Source organism: Amyelois transitella, chromosome 4 (assembly GCF_032362555.1).
Source record: "Amyelois transitella isolate CPQ chromosome 4, ilAmyTran1.1, whole genome shotgun sequence".
Classification (NCBI taxonomy): domain Eukaryota; kingdom Metazoa; phylum Arthropoda; class Insecta; order Lepidoptera; family Pyralidae; genus Amyelois; species Amyelois transitella.
Window position 1 is genome coordinate 6,493,266 of NC_083507.1, and position 19,951 is coordinate 6,513,216.

Consider the following 19,951-nt stretch of genomic DNA (forward strand, 5'->3'; position numbering starts at 1 on the left):
AAAAAACGGCGTCGTGCGTGCCATGCTACAGGGGCTTGGTTTGTAATACCATAATGTAGGTAACAAATTCAATTATACATAACCTTATCTTAGGATGAAATTATTGTTATAATTGTATGTGCATTGTACGTATCTATTTATTTTTTCATTCTTGTAACAAATTCTTCGGTGTTACTTTCATAAGACGCTGGGGTTCCCATATTATGTATACCTTCGATCAATCAATCCACTTACAAAGTTTTCATAAATAAATCTTAAAACCGATCGCAATATTGGTCAAAAGAGTGATTGATTTGAATAGTAGATTTTTTTGTTATTTCGGCTGGGAACCCCAATAAATTGTTGGCAATAAAAATCTATGGTAGTTTGTAATCTGACGTATCTGGTATCCCTGCCGGGTGTGTGCGAAGATACGATGTGTATTTTGTAATTTACGTATTTGTTAGTGTAAACAATGCTTATTACAAATTATTTAAGCGTAGATTAATATAATAATATTTGTTTATTGGCCAATGCAATAGTTTAAGAGTTTTGTACGCATTTTACATTAATGTGAGGTTCTCGTGCTTTGTCTTCGTGTGTGACAATATCTCAAAATGGCGCATCAGCTAGCACCGTCTGTAAATTGTTCACTAGACGACATTGACCTCAGCGCTCTAAAGGTAAAGTTTACAGGTATACTAGAAATAAGATTAATCAATTACAAACAAAAGAGTGTCCTTTGCTGAACATATGCAACAAAAAGTGATGAAAGGGCAATGATCTCACAGGGCGTGAATCATAAGTGAAGGTTCAGTTTATTGGAGATAAATACATAATAATTATTTTCGTTCTTATATACTTCAATATTCCATTTCAGGATCCTGCTGGAATATTTGAACTGATAGAAGTAGTAGGAAATGGAACATATGGACAAGTTTACAAGGTAAAGTGCAGTGTTTACTGCCAGAATTTAATAATATTAATTCTATAATAATTATTGCCATAAATTATTAGTAATTGTTACAAATTTAAATTGTTAATAAATATTATCTTCTATATAAATCAGCCTAAGCTTACACTTAGTGCCTGCTCAAAAATTAAGGTTAATAAGACTGAATGAAAGCTGTTGATTGAAGAGTTCATGCTATTAATGTCAATTAGTGTAACATTGGTAGATACATCTTTAGAAATTGTCAGTTTTTACTGAGAATCATTTATTCCTGTATGGAAGAAAAATTTACATAATATTTTTGTGTCTGTTACAAATGCTTTTAGAGATCAGAAAGAGAGATTTGTACATTAATTCTGTATATTTTCTCAGCCTTTTTGCAACATATCTAATAGCATTTTGATGAAGTTGAGCTGATAAAATTATCAATATACATACCTTTGTGCACAACTTTATTGTTTCAAGGAATAAAATTTCCCACTTATTACCAATGTAGAAAAATAGACACTTATTAATTGATACAACTGCAACTATCTGCTTTTAATATCTATGTAATTTTAAAAACAATAAATAAGCTTTTGCCTATACCTTTAGCTTGTGTATATTGTTGTTTGTCACAAATCCGATAGAAACAGCACCTTTTACCCAAGTCTATCTCAGTTGAAACAAAGTACTTATAAACCTTCTTCAGGAAACCCTCTTTCCATCGTTTCAAAAATGAACAAAACTTTTTACTTCTCTAAGATTAGCACCTACATACAAACTGAGAATATAGGGGGACTTTATGTAGAAATGTAGTGATAAGCATGGAAATATGAATTAACTTAGAATCTGTCAACATTTCAAAGGGTTTCTTTATACATTTATATTTTTAATGTAAAATAAAGATGAGTAAATCTTGAGCTAAATCAAATAAATGTGAAAAGATTGAATTAATCGGTATATTAATGTATGCAAGGAAAGTGAAACTTGTTTTTGCATAATTGAATTCCTTTTACACAACTATGAATATAGTTTCCATTTATGGAAATTCTAGGGTCGTCACACAAAAACAGGCCAGCTTGCGGCAATTAAGGTTATGGATGTCACACAAGATGAAGAGGAAGAGATCAAACTTGAAATAAATGTCCTGAAGAAGTACTCTAATCATCGTAATATTGCCACATATTATGGTGCATTTATTAAGAAGAGTCCGCCTGGAAAAGACGATCAACTCTGGTTGGTCATGGAATATTGTGGGGCTGGTATGTAGTGCTCTTTATGTGCCATATGTCATATTTGTTTTTTTATTGACTATAATATTTTTATAATTTTAGGATCCGTAACTGATTTGGTTAAATCAACAAAGGGTCAGTCATTGAAAGAAGAATGGATATCATACATATGCAGAGAAATACTAAGGGGCCTCAGTTATTTACACACCAACAAAGTTATACACAGAGATATTAAAGGGCAAAATGTGTTGCTCACAGATAATGCTGAAGTTAAACTTGGTAATTAGTTCCATCAATCTTGTACAATTATCATTAATGGTTCATGATAGCAGTGCTTTGGTTTAACTGGGGAAAGTACATATATTATTATATTGTTTAATGTAAACATAATGAAAGCAAATTAATTGTTCATGAATTTGGAAGTTTATCTTAATCCTTGTGCAATGATTTTTAATTACATTGTCTTGCCTAAATTGTTGATATTTCGCAACAGCTCTTTGTTTTACTAAAAATTTATATTTTTTGCAACAGTGGACTTTGGTGTTTCGGCACAACTGGATAGAACCATTGGAAGGAGAAACACATTTATAGGTACCCCATACTGGATGGCACCTGAAGTGATAGCTTGTGATGAAAACCCCGATGCGACTTATGACAATAGATCTGACCTGTGGTCGCTGGGCATCACTGCACTTGAAATGGCCGAGAGTCAACCTCCTCTCTGTGATCTTCACCCCATGAGAGCACTCTTTCTCATTCCCAGGTAATAATTTAATATGTAGAAATAACACATAAGCATACTAATATGGAGAGTTTTAATTGCCTTTCTGTTTTCATTTCTATATTGTATTCTGTCTTGTGACTTTGCTTTAGACTAATTAAAAAAAAACTAGGTATGACTTAATTAAATATTTGTGATAAATAACAACTTGATGATTTTCAGAAATGCACCGCCTCGTTTAAAGGCAAAGAAGTGGACTAAAAAATTCCACAGTTTCATTGAAACAGTTCTTGTAAAAGACTATCACCAACGTCCGTACACTGAACAGTTGCTGAAACATCCATTCATAAGGTATATAATTATATATAATTTTTTTATTTAGCTTTTTTATTGAAGTAAGATTTTTGCAAATAACTTTGAATTTTATTACAGAGATCAGCCTACAGAACGCCAAGTGAGAATTCAGCTAAAGGATCATATAGACAGGTGTAAGAAGAGAAAGCAGGACAATTCAGTTCGAGAAGACTACAAGTATTCTGGATCTGAGGGAGAAGAAGAGGAGAATGCAGTGGCCGGAGAACCATCGTCTATCGTACACAACGCGGCCGCGCACCAGGGCGGGGACACGCTCCGTCGAAACTTCCAACAAATACAGGAATGCAGGTTGGTAACACCACCACCTATTATCACAACGCCCATTAACGTGTTTTTTATTAACACAATATTTTTTCAATGAAGCAGAGCTCCAGCCGATGCTCAGCCGCAGCCACCACCGAAACGAAACAGTAAACGTGAGGAGCGTGAAGAAATACCAGGTGACTAACATTAATTAACAGATGTAAAATATTTGAACACTGGCTGATTAATTTTTCTAACCATTTTTTTATATGTGCTATAGAACCTGGCCCGCCAGCAAGGCCATCGATACCACAAAGACTGATTGTTGTACCGGACCCACAGGTGCAACAGCCTAATAGATACAGGTAAATTAAATTGTTTCTCTGATATATTTTTTACTAACTTACTACCACGTTTCTTTACATTTTTTGCTGTAATTTCAAAATGAATTTCTACATGATTAATATTTTTCAAATTGTTGTATTTAGACCCCTGCCTCCGACGCCCAAGTCATCGGGCTCTTCCAACAGCTCGGGCTCAAACAACGGCACGCCCCCAGCCAGCGGGCCACAGCCCCCGCAACGTGGATCTCATATGTTCAAACCAATGGTATGTTAAACTTACATATACATATTTATTGTAATTCTCGTAGTAGCTATGAACCAATTATTTTCTAATTTAGTTTTTGTGTACAATGTTATTTTATTAGCTTTTTGTTTTATTTCCATGTCACGCTGTATCTTTATTTGAACCATTATAACTACAACTGCAGCTTCCACCACGAAAGCCAGAGGTGGGTAAATTAATGTATTCTTTTTCCTCTTACTCTTGCCTCCTTTTATGTAATGTTTATATCCAAGCTTATAAATTTCTCAAAAATCAGTATATATTATATAGTATCTTCTGCTATATAATATTCTTTTGAATTAAAGACCTTACATAATTTTTTTTAACTTATGTCGCGATGTATAAAAAGTTTTGATTTGACATATTTATGCACTTGTTATTCACATAATACTAAAATGTTTTATTGATAGCAAGAAAAAATATCCCAAATAATTAATTTGGGATATTTTTTTTGCCCAATTTGAAACTTGTGTTGGGTTTCAGGATTTGGATAAACTGGCCGCACAGCTGAACGAACTGGGTGCGGTGTCCGGAAATGACCCGCCTAATCGGCCTCCACGAGCGCCTACTAATGGACAAGGTTTGTTTGTTTTCGTATACTTTTCGATAGTAATAAACAAGTAAAAACAGAAATATACTTAGTTATGAATTTATCCCCATGACTCAATTTATGACATTAATAAATACATACACTAAAAAACCCAATGATTGGATGATAGATAATCCTTTAAACATTACACAGGCCTACAACGATTTTGGTGCCGGGGGTTTTGGACCTGATTTTAAATAAGTCTTACATGGTGATATCAAAAATGTTATCAGTTTTTTTCTATCAGCTCTAGTTTTCGATATAAATAAAAACATAAATTTCACAAAAAAAAAAACTTTATTGGCATTAGACATCAAGAAATTGCCTTTTGAAAGATTTCCTGGAATGAAATTGACTTGGAAAATCTCGCATGATTACCCAGCAATAATCAGCCATCATATGAACGTCCCATCTTCCTTGATATCTGTTCTCCATCGTTTTTATATCTTGGTGGAAACGTTCTCCTTGTTCTTCGCTTAGATCTCCTAAATTGTGTTGGAAATGATCCAGATGGCTATGGAGATAGTGTATTTTTATACTCATATTACACCCTAAATTTTTGAAACAAACTAGCATTTCTTCTACTAAGTTAACATAGTTCTCAGCCTTATGATTTCCGAGGAAATTTCGTGTAACTGCTACAAAAGATTTCCACGCAAGTCTTTCCAGTTCGTTCATATAAGTCTCAAAATTAGCGGTGTCTTTCATTAATTGACGTATTTGAGGTCCATCAAAGATTCCTGCTTTCAGTTTTTCAGTACTTAAACCAGGAAATTTCCGTAAAATAAACTGAAAACATTGCCCATTTCTGTCGAGAGCCTTAACAAATTGCTTCATTAACCCTAACTTAATATGCAATGGCGGAAGAATGATTTTTTCTCTTGATACTAAGGGTTCATTTATAACGTTTCTTTCCCCAACAACAAGAGCATCTCTCATTGGCCAATTTTTTTGAGTCCAATGATGTGATTTGGCTCGACTGTCCCAGAGACAAATATAGCATGGGTATTTAGTATAACCACTCTGTTGGCCCAGTAAAAAATTAACCATCTTCAAGTCGACGCAGATCACCCAGACATGTTTAAAATATTTTATTTTCTGTAACAGAATTGAAATTACCTCATATTCTTCTTTCACACATGTCGAATAAGCAATTGGAACGGGAGCATATTTATTTCCATTATGTAGGAGAACTGCTTTGAGACTTCGTTTACTACTGTCAATAAAGAGACGCCATTCATTGGGCTGATAGGTTGGCAAACCCATGAAAGTTAGCAAACCACTCACATTACAGCAATACACAAAATTTTCATCAGATGAAAAAAACTGCAATAAACTTTGTTCTCTCGTGCGATATATAGACACTCGAACATCTGCAGTAAGACAGTTTTTTTCTTTTAATCTTGACGCCAGTAATTCAGCACGTTCCTTAGAAAGATCTAAGTCTCTGATAAGGTCATTAAGCTCTTTCTGCGAAAATGGCTTAGGATTTGATGTTTTTTCGCAGTATTCAAAGTAATCATCTTTAGAAGAAACCGGTTTTTCAACTTGATCCTCGTGAGATTGCTGCACTTCCTGGTGAAAAGTTGGTATTGGAACATTTTCTGAATGAGGAATAGGTCTTTGTGCTGAAGAAATATTAGGGTATTTCCATTTATGGCGATTGTTTTTGTTGATGCCCACCGTATTAGTCATACAAAAGTAGCAGTCGTCAAAATGATTTTTTTGTTCTCGCCAAATCATAGGTACTCCAAACTTCAAAGACTTGCGTGTACCTTTCTCCCATTGTCGCAAATGTTCAACACATATTTTACAAACACTATGAGGCACCCACACTTTATCTTGCTATCGAATTTCAATTCCGAAGTAAGCAAAATACAAACGATTTACCGTGTTTGTAATTGATTTGCGCTGACCTTTCAGTATGAATTGACCACAAACATAACAAAATTGATCAGGATTGTTAACACAACATCTGGACGTACTAGCCATAATGAAATATCAACATAAACTTAATCGATGTTATTGTAATAATGACTTTTTACGACCAAGACAGGCAAAAATTGAAAACGAGGGTAGAACGAAAACTACAGCTGATGAGTTAAAATGGCGTTAGGCAATATACCCTACATTACCTACTTTATCGAACATAGACACTAACAGGGCTGCACCAAAAAAAATTTTTTTTTTTGCAGGCCTGTGTTATCAGTGGCTGCATGTTATGCAATACTATTAAATAATAAACTTAGGTAGTCAATCCCGTAACTTTAGCATTCCCAAAGTGTGAAGAGGTGAGCCATACGGCTCTGAAACATTGCAGATCTGAAACATCGATGCGTGCTCCCAGATGCACCCCATCTGACAGCACGCATTTCGATATCTGCTAAGCCATAATATTTCAAGTACTAGCGCATTGTGTAAAGTATTAATTACATTATTTTCCCACTAGGCCCACCAGTGGAAAGAAATGCTCCAGAGCCGACATTCGACGACACGGACAGCGACTCTGATGCCGAAGAGAGCGGCGGCCGCGTGCGCAACGACGGCACTCTGCTCGCCAGCGATCCGCCTAAACCACTGTAAGTGAATATTTTTGCGTTGTGATAACTGTTAAATGGCGAACACCAGGCTCCTCTCCAGAGGGGTTAGAACTTAACCGAGATAAAGGAGGACTGCCAGAAGGATTGAGAGCTTGTTGTTGTTGTAAACATTAAAAAGAGTGGGTCAGGCGTCGATGGACTAACTGTTAAGAATTCCGTGTATTATAAAAAGAAACCTGAGCACATGGCGGCAAAGGTTCATATTCTACCTCAGTCATCTACTTATGACTCTTGTCTGAGTTGTGTGCATTAGTTCTAGTACTGACCGATGCTCTTACGGTAAGGGAAAACTTGATAAGTAAATCTCCACATTTGGTAACTGGATGTGTAACCATGATCCTATATGGGTTAGGTTCCCTTGCAATTGTTGCGGAGTTCAGATGGGAGTCGCTTCGTTTAAAAACCTGACCTATCTACGTTCTAGAAGAAGAGGTTGTGATGCTGCCATCGAACTAGTTAAATTTGTTTATCAGTTGTGCCAGTACCGTACGGCCCCGCAGCTGTAGGGGATAAAGACACAATAGAGAATAGTGCAACATCATGTTACTATAACGCTTTTTTTTTTCATAAATCCATTTTGGTGCATCATAACATCATACCATATTTGAATGAATTTTTTTTTGTTCATGTTTTACCATTTTTAAGTAAGAAGAACTTATTGTTTTTTATTATTATTGTTGTCACTCGTGCATTCAATTAATCTCCGTCCATATTGCGTTCCCTTTTATTTGCCCATTACATCGCTTGCGCATTTTGTTTTCGCCCCGTCCCATCCCATTATGTTCGGTTGGCTTGTCAGTCCCGAGTTTTGCTACAGGCCGGGCCTGGGCGCGGTGTCGGAGCACGGCGGGGCCCCGGGCGCGGCGCCCACTCGCCCGCTACCGCCCACCCCGGACGACGACGACGCCCACGCAGACCGCACGCTCGTCATGAAACGAGTGAGTACTGTGCCTAAACGTATCATACATACTATGTGTTAACATGCTCCATATATCGTTTACGGGATGACTTTAAGCTTTATGGTAACCCGCAGACGGTTACGCTGTTTGTTTAAATTCGTTTCTACTCAGAAACGTAGGTAGAACATAATAAATTTTCACGCCAAAGTAAGATTAGTGAGCACTTTTTTTCATTTGTTTTTTGTTTTCATTTCTTATTATTTATGTGTACTTTTTGTATCGGTTCTAAAAACAACAGAGGGAAAACTCTGAAAACGATAAAAGGCAGTCAGACGTCGACGAGGCCGTTCTACTGAAAGATTGGGACTTCGCAAGATTTTTCCCATCAAAAAATAACGAGGGCAAAGAGGAAAAACGAGATAAAACCAAAGAGGCCGAACAAAAGCGGACGCAAATTCAAAACCAGTCGAGATTGGAAATGGAAGAGGCTTGGGCGAAATACAAGGCGATTGCCACACCACCGTCGCGTCACAAACAGTTATTTCAAAAACCCAGTGAGAAATCTACTCAAGATAAACTATCTGATATCTTGAAATATAAAAAGGAACAAGATGCAGGGTTGAATTCTCCAAATAGATTTTTTAGGGGATTCAGGAGAGAGAACTCTGATTTTTTTCCACTACCTAGTACTCGACATTCTGCTATATTCTTTCCAAAACATGATAATCAAATTGGACCCAGCAAGCAACTAAGATCCAGTGGTTTTTTTAACAACTCTCGCAAACAGAGCGCAAAGCCGGCTGCGGGCGAACCTGTACTAACCGATTTTATTAAAATGAGTGACAGCCTAAAAATGACAGCTCGTGGAGACGTGAAGAAGAATGAAAAAAAAGTTAGTGACAAGAAAATAAACGATAAAAAGACTGCACCCACCAGTTCCATAGAAGCACTGAAAAGCGTTGCAGCTTTGATCCGACAAGATAGCGAGCAAAGCAACGGTCCGAGCCGCCAGAGCAGCGTCAACAGCGACTCTCCGGCGACTAGCATTTGTTTCACTAGCGGAGCCTCCTTCGAGAAGGCGGGCACGCCGGACCTCACCGCTAACACACTTGAAAATAACATCCAAATGGCAGCCTCCGCCGACGCAGCCATCATGATGCGGCCTCGCAGAGAAAAGACTGAATCTGATATAGTATTTCGAAGAAATTCCCTTTATACTCGACATACAGAACTGATGTCAAGTGGGCAGGAAGCGGTACTCGCACAAGATCAGGTAAATTGCTCCCTGCCAGGATGGTTTAATTTTTTACTATTTTTATACTTACATTTGGTATGAGGGTTCTGTTTTCTAACAATTTCCATGACTAACGTTTGCGGTGAATTACGCTAATATCGATAGATTTGTATGTTCACTGTATAAGTACTTTTATTGGTTTTTGTATCTTATAACATTTATTTGTGAATGGCTCATGTCAATACTTTATATAAAATATTATTTTAGCTAATCTTAATTTTTACAAAATATGTTGACATGTTTGTAATGCTTTGGGCTGGTAATAAGGGTATATATGTAATAATTTGCAATAATAACTTTGCTCACACGTCTTACATTTTGGCGTGATTTATAAGTTTTATATCAGAAAAGAATATCGTAGTTAGCATCTGTTTATTTTCCTTACAATAAGAATCTAGTTTTCATAAACCCCATTTTATCTTTATTTATTTTAAATTGTTCTCTTTATCGGAACTTAACAGCTTTACTACTAACTGATTGACAGCAACTCAGCAAGTATTTATGAGAAACCGCGAATACCGTCTTCCTGCCAACAGATACAGGATTCTGAGGAAATTGTGCCACGAACACTTGAAACATTAACAAAGTTTTGGGAATGATCGCCTAACGAAATATGTTACAAGCTATAAGAAAAGCGAATCGATTTGTGGATGTGTTTGCATGCTGGCTGCAGTGTTTGTGTTTGTCACGCTCTATTATTGACGTTGTTTAATATTTATTACTTCCTAATTGCTACTTAACTATGAAATAATAATGTAATTAAATAAAATTTATTAATTGATTAAATTTCACTTAGCACTGAATAATGTTTTGAAAAACAATACTTTTTTAAATTATGGAATAATGCGCAAGAATAATGGTTGCGACAGTCCAATCAATTATCAAAAGCAAAATGTACTTAGCTCATTGAAATTTCAATACAATATTTTTAAGTGTAGTTTTTACAATGTGACATTATTACATAACAAAGGGTCGGTCAAGCGGCGCTAACGACGGGAGCGGCGCCCGTACCAGTTCAGTTCTCCCAGACCTGCTCAGCCAGGCCGGCCAGCCCACCACGCCGCCGCGACACGACAAGTCTACCAGCGAAGAGGTAACACACTGTTTATACTTTCACTACATCATCTTTGTTAAGAGAGAGACTCCCCTGAAAAAAAAGATAATCTTTTTATGCATCTAAGGAATCTTAATTTCAATATGGCGTGTTTATCACATGTTAAAATCTCATCATCTGAAATTTCCTTCATTCAAAATTATAAAAAATTACTTATTTTAATTATCACAAGAATTGATTTACTCCGGGCCAGATCTTGACGTATGCTGACAAGTTCTTAACTTCCATTTGGGTTAATTAAATAAATTTATATATTCCGTATTATATGACATTCAATTTCAAAGCGTGCTTTATTGATCAATGTGGATTATAACAGGTTGAAAAGCTTTTAACATTAATTGTTACATTTTGGAAATCTAGAGTTTTCATTTAACACAATAAGGAGTTTCCAATACAAAGTAACTTTACTTTCTTTTGATGCACTTGTACACTCAAAATTTATGCAGTAAGAATATATTTTTTGTTGAATTTGTATTGGAATCATCCTCTAATTGGATCACGTGTGGTGTCGAGCTTCTGGTTTATCGTATTAATGTGAATCGTTGTCGCTCATGCAAACATCCCGGAGTCGCCCCCATCGTGCGGCTCGCAGTCCCAGTTGCCATGTGTAAGTACCGACCTTGATGCAAGACCAAAACGCTTCTGTAAAGGTTCTCATAGCCTGTTGTTTGTTAAGTTAGTCATGTATCATTTCTTCATATTTATGCATTCCTAGATGCTTTCATTTTTTTATCGGACCACTTGAACGTTAAGGTCGTATTCGGCTTTAGGTAAATATTTGAGAACGCTTTGTAAACACGCCTTGACCGTGTCTAAAGGGTGACTTGGTTGCAGAGGCAGTACCTCTATCCCCTATTGGTTTTAACTTATAAAGGATTTGTTTATTTTATAACAGGTATTTTGAAAATAACTATATAGGCAGTGGCCGCTCTTACTTCCAAAAAATGTTAGATTATCAGTGGGTATAACAAAGGTTTTCCTAGGTGTTCTCATATTAGAATCATTCAAAACTAATCCATCCTATTAAAGTCACAATAAAAGCATTTTACGTCGTAGTTACCAATTAATGATATTTGGCAATTAGTGTATAGATATAAATTGTAAGGAATTATATCTTAGCAAACCTACAAGTAGGAATAATGGTGGAGTTAGGCACAATAAATACCATTGAATTACGTTAACGAAAGGGTAGCCTAAATAACAAATAATTTGTTATATTTCTTGTTTATGTTCAAAAAAGAGTTAACAAACTATTCGAAAACCACAGACAAAACTGTTTCAGTCAACATATCGCTGACCATTTGATTGTATTAAAGCTTTTAAAGCCTATGCAACATGTAATCACGTCGCCTGCTCTCATTTACAAGTCACTGTGTCATACATCATATTTACTTATGTACTTATAAGTATATAATCCAGCCCTCAAGCAAATAACTTTCCAATGTATTTTATATAAGCACTAATCTATGGGAGATGGACTTAATGACTAACAAATTCTTGTATATTTGTGCGATATTTTTTTAGTTTTACAAGTTCTTCAAAATTATGCATATTTTCGTCATGTATCCATGTCCATCTGTTACCTAGTGCTATGAAATTATAACGTGTCAGAGGTAATTTTCTTTACTTACAAGAACACCTTGATATTACTAAATGATTATAGCAAGAATACTCCAACTCGTTTAAAATAACTATTTAATATTAAGATTTTTTTTTAAATTCTCTGTTGCAGTATAGGCAAGCGATTGCTGGCGGGACGCCTTTACCGCACCACCACCACCCTCTCCCATCCTCGGTACAGTCCACCCCGTCGAAGTCGTTCGTGGCGAGTGTGGCGTCCCCTCAGAGCTTACAGCATTCCCCCTCAAACTCGTCAGTGGGTTCCCAACAATTCCTTCCGTTGCAACAGAAACAGCGTTCGTTCCTGGCGTTCGGATTCGGCGCGGGAACTACGGGCAGCAGCGGCACAGGAGGCTCGGGCAACGCGTCGCGACGAGAGAGTCACGTCAACGTAAATGTAACACCTTCCGGACACGACTTGTCGTCCGACACGCCGGAGATACGCAAATACAAGAAGCGATTCAATTCGGAGATACTGTGCGCCGCATTGTGGGGTCAGTAAAGTTCCTATCAACTAAGTCAAAATTTATTGCTAATGAATTTAATTATTAGCTAATATTTGTTTTCAATGTACAAATCAGCTACATTTCGATTATTTTCACTTGATCTTATGGCTTTAACAATCAACCAAAACGCTTATTTTGCCCATATCGAGGTAAATTGGCAAAATAAACATGGCAGAATATCTTTCATCATTAACAAAAAAATCCTAACCATTGCGCCCTTATAATTTGTTGCAGGGGTCAATTTGCTGATTGGCACTGAAAATGGTTTGATGCTCCTGGACCGCTCAGGGCAGGGCAAAGTTTATCAGTTGATCTCACGACGCCGTTTCCAACAAATGGAAGTGTTAGAAGGACAAAATATTCTCGTAACAGTTTCTGGGAAGAAAAATAGAGTTCGCGTGTATTATTTAAGCTGGCTTAAGTCAAAGATTCTTCGCACTGATGGGCTGAGTGATGTATGTATATTTTTTAATGCATGTTCTCATAAAACTGTTCAAATGGCCACTATTTTTGAACTTAAGTCTTACATTGGATCAGTGATCAGGTGCTTTCTGAACTTTGATTAAAGATTTAAAAAGTTATAAATTTTACTGACTAACACAACAGTCAATACTACAATTCAACATTTAGCTGGATTACTACAATATGGAATTGAGATTCAGAGATAGTTAACAGGTTAGTAGTAGCCCATTGCTTATAAGAACCCCAAGTTTGTAAATTTTTATCTTATATACTTTTAACTAACTTCATATTTTATTTTAACTTCATATAAATATGCCAATTCCAGCAAGCGGAAAGGAGAAATGGTTGGATAAACGTGGGTGAACTGCAAGGCGCAGTCCACTTCCGAATCGTGAAATACGAAAGGATCAAGTTCCTAGTAATCGCTCTGAAGGATTCTATTGAGATATATGCATGGGCACCGAAACCATATCACAAATTCATGGCCTTCAAAAATTTCGGAGTGTTGCAACATAGGTAAGAATCAATCAAGATGTTGTTTTATTGTTGAAAATCTGAAATTTTTATATTTTATATAGATATTCAACGCTAGTGACATAGCTAGTATTGATGCTGGAACTAGTAAGTAAAAGTGGGGACAGAAATGATGGCAAGCTGACCCAGGGCCCGAGCAGTAGAGGATAACCAAGAACACACAAACATGTATGAGAGAGAAGTTATGAAACAAGAGTAATAACTTTTTATATGCAAAGCAAGTTTGTATTTTATTTAGCTCCCAGCTCTGAACAAAGATTTGTTTTTTGCAATAATTAATTTCACAGGGATTAATGGACATATTCTTTTTTTTTACAGGCCACTATTAGTAGATCTTACGATTGAAGAAGGAACAAGACTGAAAGTAATTTATGGCTCAGCAGATGGCTTCCATGCTATTGACTTGGATACTACTGCTGTCTATGACATTTATATTCCAAAGCATGTAAGTTGATATTTATAAAATCTTGTTCTTTTCCTCCTTGTGTTAGTCCTCATCGAGAGGTGCACCATGATCCTGAATTTGATAGGACCTCCTTGAACTTGTTGAAGGGAAGTTAACCCATTCTGGATGATTTGGTGCACATCCAATTATCAAAATGTGCAGATCCAACAATCTTATCACTCTCTTTAAGTCCATCAGTTATGACTCAAACCTAGTACATAACTTGAAAAGAGCCGTGGTAGGATTGCAACCTGTGCCTCCATACACATTACCACATGGTTTGATCATAATGCTTAAAAGAGGGTAGAATTGTGTGCCAATGTGTGCCAATCTAGAATAATCCAGATATCATGATTAATCGAGAAAGCTTTTAGGAACCAAAGAGAGAGATAAATTGTTTATTGTAATATACCATTCGAATTTTGGACATGCGTGCTTATCCCGTTTTCGTTTTCAGAACCAGGGGCCTATAATTCCTCATTGTATTGTACCGCTTCCGAATTCTAATGGCGTGCAGTTGCTTCTATGTTATGATAATGAAGGAGTGTATGTGAACACCAATGGCCGCGTCAGTAAAAACATTGTTCTTCAGGTATTGTATTTTTTTTTAATTTACTTTTTTATATGGTATATTTAAAATCAATCAAAAAAATTTAAAAATGATAAATTGTTTGCTTTTATTTTGTTTTAGTGGGGAGAAATGCCGACATCAGTAGCTTATATTGGCACTGGACAAATCATGGGTTGGGGCAACAAAGCTATTGAAATCAGATCTGTGGAAAGTGGGCATTTGGATGGTGTTTTCATGCACAAAAAAGCACAACGACTTAAGTTTTTGTGTGAACGCAATGACAAGGTATTCTTTTCATCCGCTAAAGGAGGCTCTTCTTGTCAGATTTACTTCATGACGCTCAACAAACCTGGTATGGCCAACTGGTAGTGTCAGGGCGCCGTCGGCACTGAGCGCGCCTTCCATCTGTGATGTACGTAACCACGAGTCCTGCTGTCTGTACATGCTTCCAATGTACAAGAACATGCCAGTAGATTAGTCAATGTAACAAAATTTTATCATTGGTTTGCCCCTACAAAGATTTGTGATAGTGGCAGTGCTCAAAAGACAATCTACTAAATATTATATTCATTCAAATGTTTGAGGACACTATTATTATACAATGTCGCATTTTATATTGACATTATAATTTCAATACAAGCTGCTAGGGATTATTATAATGTTTAAGCAATAACCTCTAGACTAAATGTTTTGATATTGACTATTATATAAGTTAAATCTGCTTAGGTTTTTATATTATGTTGCTAAAGTTTTATTTCTAAAAGAGAATGTATGTAATTTCAATTACAATTAATTCACATATGCCATATTATATTGTTTATAATGATAAGAAAGTTATGTGGGAGTGATTGGTAAAAAGATTTTTTCTTTACAAAAATGCCATGTTTAACAATTAACAAAATAAATATTGACAACCATACAAACAGAAAAACTAGGTAAGGTAATTATATTCTTCCACTTATAAATGCTTTTTCACTTACAAATCGGCATTTTAGTCATGCAAGTAATTTTGTAATATAAATTAGCACCCAAACAACAATTTTAATGGATAAATCTTAAAATTTGGTACTATTTATTATTTATTTGTTATGTACTATATTATTTACATTTACATGTATAAAGGTGTAACTATGCATATGGAAAACTATATATTTGATGACTTTTTATTTGAGAATACCTTAGTAAATTAAACATAAAAAGTATTTTTTTTTATTTCTAACACAAATCCATCCCCCTTAGACAATTAATGAAATTACTTATTGGAACATATTCATCAAATTGTTGACAATATGTAGATGATCTGTACACTAAGCAGCTATAAGCACAGAATTTGTACATTTGTGATCACCACTTTGATTCAGTGTTCATTATCATCTTGGCTCTTCTTCCTTATGAAGAAGTATAGTAGGTATCCCCTATTACCAAAATAGCTTTGATATTTAGCAAAATTGCTCCTTAGACTATGATCTTACATTGTCAGGTCTCAAATCAGGTTTTTACAGAAAGTAAGTTCAGTCTGACCTCTACAACCTTTGCAGGGTAACCTAACCCATACTGGTAAAAGCTGCAGTAGTTGAATATGACTATATACCAATGTGTATTGTACTGCTGCAAAGTTTCATTTAAATAATTGAATTTTTGCTTGTGAGAAGAGTAACATGCACATAACTTTCTTAATAAAATATATTAGAAATATTTTCTGTACATGGATACATTTCAAAAAGTCTTCAAAATAATTGTTTTATGACAGTAATCCAGCACTTGTCAGACTCCGGGTCTCCTTTTGATTCATTGGAACTAACAGTAAGCCAGGCACAGGGGGTTGCATTTCCATATCTCGTAGATTATTTATTTTAACTTTCAGATCACAGCGGAGTTTGTTTATATCTATGTCTAATTGATTTTGATCAGCTTCAAGTAGTGACTTTGTAGATTGCAGGTCATGTTTAATAAGAACAGAGCCTACTGTAACCCAACACTTTTTTTGTTCTGAATTTATCAGTTTTCTCATAGCTTCGCGGTTGTGGTTTCTTCGTTTATCCAACATAATAATCTCGCGACGATCAGACATTATCTCTTCACCCAATTTTTCCACAGACATCAAATATTTCAATACTTTGTCTTGATCATTCATATTTAGTCTAAAAAAATGTGTGATGTTGATTTTCTTCACTTATGCACTTCGTATAATTATAGTGTGAACTAAACCGATTCATTAATTTATATTATTGCTTATGTATTGTTTTGTTTATTCATTAGCTAGTTTCGCACGTTTTATTTGATTTGAAATTCAAACAACACATATGTGCAAAAGCAACATTCTACAATAATTCAAACCACAATATTAAAAAGGCTCAAAATTTTAACCTTGAAATAGGTTGTACTAGTTGTGGAGAGTGGTCAATCAAACTAAACTGATTTTTAATTTCACGGAATTCTATATAATATTCTTTCTTCAGTGTTGCCAGTCGGTCGTGTCAGAAATCACCTAATCACCTAAAATATATATATAAAAATTGATACATTAAGACGATGACAGCAGCGAAACTAGCGCCACCCGTCATTTTGTTATTTTACTCCTCTATAAAATCGAATTGAAAATCATAGTTTTGCTGGTGTATTGTCTTAAGTAGTGATGGTTAAATCGAGTACCTAACTCGAGTCTACTCGAATTGGGCGTATTCGAATCCCCTCGAGTTGAACTCTCTCTAACTCGATACGATATATTTAACACAAAAATTAACTAAGGAAAATATATTCTTTGTGATACAAATTATCTTATTTTCTTGAAAATATTGTGATTACTGATTATAAAACAATTATGAACCTGTAAATGTACCTACCTATGCACATTGTTGCATCATAATGTTAGTCTGATTTTATTTTAAAAAGACTGCTGTTTAATTTCATAGTTAAATTGATAGTAAATATTATTTTTAATTAAAATTCGCGCCAAACATACTTATATAAATCATTTGATTTACAACAATAACTTTTTTGTTTCTTTAGTTAGTAGGTATAGCTCTCCCAATACATTATAAAAAAGTAATAAAAAAAAATTGAAACAGATAAAAATATAAATTGTCGTTTCCAATTTTTTAACGTATAAAAACGTTAAGACCAAGTTGAGGGAATAATAAGAAAAAAACTCAGAGTTGGCACATCACTAGTCTTAAGAATTGATATGAAGCTAAACGAGTATCGAGATATCGCAACAACATCACAAAATACAAGGTAATCTTTCGATGACAACAAATTGAAGTGGCGGCGTGGGTCGGCCAGCAAACAAACAACAACGAATGAATCCGACCGAATATGCGATCTAATACAACTGGTATGCGAGTGAGCGAGATACAAGTGATATAAGCGTGAAAGAGGAAAAGTACAACGTGATGTTCCTATGCTAACGAAGCTTATGAACATGAAAAAGTCTAAAAGTATTACTTCGTTTCCCGTTGCTTTTATTAAAAAAAAAATTAAAAGTTAATTCTTAATCACCTTATAGTATGTAACAATTGCAGTTCAGAAATCACCATAAAGGTTACAAAAATAACCTTCTGCCAAGACTGATTCTGACATTTCTTCGGAAATGTTTACATTACACCTACCAAAGAGTGGGAATGGGATCTGAAATCGATTAAGCGAAGAATCCATTGTTCAAGCCCAAAAGATCGATTTTTAAAATCGATATGCAGTACTGAATTGGTCCAGGGATATATGATGATCAGAGATCGGAATAGGTGGATTGATTTTATGTACTTGCATCATGAATTACCATAGAAAGCATAACATGGATAAGCCTCTTTTCCGGGATTCAGTACTTACACTTACAGTAAACTACATTGTCCGCGGGTAACATAGGACTACAATTTACGTGAACGAAGTCGGGGGAAAACAGCTACCACTAATATGTATATTCTTCATCCCACTTGTAAAAATTTCGGAAAAAATCTTAATAATTTACAAATCCCGCAATCCCGGACGGAGGCATGTCCATATTAATATATACGTTTTAGTCCATTGACCCCAATTCAATCTACCTATTTCGACCTTTAATGATGATCCAGGAATGAATATTTCACCCTTGAAAATCGTCATTCGATTTTATTCTTAGTTTAGATATGAAGCGTTTGGAGCTTTAAGTGTTTCATGTAATAATTTTGAAAAAAACATTTTGAAAATAAATGTCTTCTTTCATACCTGATCTGACTTTGATATGGTAATAAAATGATTGTTATATATCGAATTCCCTCATCTAAAAAAACTGATTTTTCTAGTAAGTGATCAGTTATTATGTTATCTATTTTGTTTTTCATAAAATGCACTTATATTTACGTTGTAAATGCAAACTTGAAAAAATCGATTTTTCAGAAATCGTTCTTTTAAATTTAGATGTTTCTGGGAATCGATATCATTCGATCGAATTGATTCACTGAATCCATTTAGTTCTACATGATTAATTGATTTCAGATCGCCATCGCCATCCCTTAGGGCCCGTGCAGCGACAATGAAAAAACTTATGATACTTTAGTCTTGATGTCTTTATCACATTCGGTATTGGATATATTAGTAAATTACGCGTCAGCAAAACATGAAAGCACTTGTTGACTTACCGATGTAAACTTGTGTTTTCGAGTTATTTTTGTCTTGAGACAAATACTATTTGCAGTCTCCTATATTGACATGCACATTTTTACTTATAACTAGAGATCGGATATTCGGATGCATATTTACCTAAAGTTGGGGTGTTGGGTTAGTATGGAACGTACTTCTGTACCTCAAAAATTCCAGGATTCGGCATTGATACACTTAATGTGACCCTATGGTGGAAGTTGTTTAATTTGATGATCTGAATAACCTCAGAAAGTTTTTGTACTGACTAAAAAATCACGCGGTATAATTCTGGAATCCCGGTAGGTGGTAGGTAATTTTTTAATAAATATGATCATCCATCACTTATGTTTATAAAGGTGTTTATCATACCTAATATACGATAAGTTTCAATTTCTTGTTTAATAAAATTTCCGGGATTCAAAATAATTCGAATCCCGAAAGCAAGAAGCCGCCTCCATACTTTCTTAGCCAAAATTAGTTTAGGTAAATATGCATCTGATTATCCGATCTCTACTTATGACATTCAGGGGAAAGAGATGGAGTAGTCCTATTTTAACGTAATCAGAAACACACGGCACCTAGGAAAAGATAT

General features: G+C 35.3%; 2 protein-coding genes across 7 annotated transcripts; one reads left to right on the plus strand and one right to left on the minus strand.

Moving 5' to 3' along the window:
• The first annotated feature begins 370 nt into the window (after positions 1–370).
• Positions 371–15,937, plus strand: LOC106138695 (serine/threonine-protein kinase mig-15). Of its 6 annotated transcripts, none has more exons than XM_060953534.1 (22): positions 371–662; positions 860–925; positions 1,968–2,175; positions 2,248–2,424; positions 2,677–2,908; positions 3,089–3,217; positions 3,299–3,529; positions 3,605–3,681; positions 3,765–3,849; positions 3,973–4,093; positions 4,257–4,277; positions 4,595–4,691; positions 7,150–7,279; positions 8,118–8,238; positions 8,498–9,472; positions 10,464–10,586; positions 12,340–12,721; positions 12,968–13,188; positions 13,521–13,711; positions 14,048–14,174; positions 14,632–14,766; positions 14,866–15,937. In XM_060953534.1, the coding sequence occupies exons 1-22, from the start codon at positions 597–599 to the stop codon at positions 15,112–15,114; spliced, it is 4,164 nt and encodes a 1,387-aa protein (XP_060809517.1). In that variant the 5' UTR covers positions 371–596; the 3' UTR covers positions 15,115–15,937. The 6 variants fall into 6 exon arrangements, with proteins under 6 accessions (XP_060809517.1, XP_060809530.1, XP_060809522.1 ...); XM_060953547.1 differs by having other exon boundaries at positions 12,517–12,721; XM_060953539.1 differs by having other exon boundaries at positions 3,608–3,681.
• A 549-nt stretch (positions 15,938–16,486) lies between these two features.
• On the minus strand, positions 16,487–16,816 carry LOC106138696 (p53 and DNA damage-regulated protein 1). The gene has a single exon (XM_060954720.1). The coding sequence runs from the start codon at positions 16,814–16,816 to the stop codon at positions 16,487–16,489; it is 330 nt and encodes a 109-aa protein (XP_060810703.1).
• Between the last annotated feature and the right edge of the window lie 3,135 nt (positions 16,817–19,951).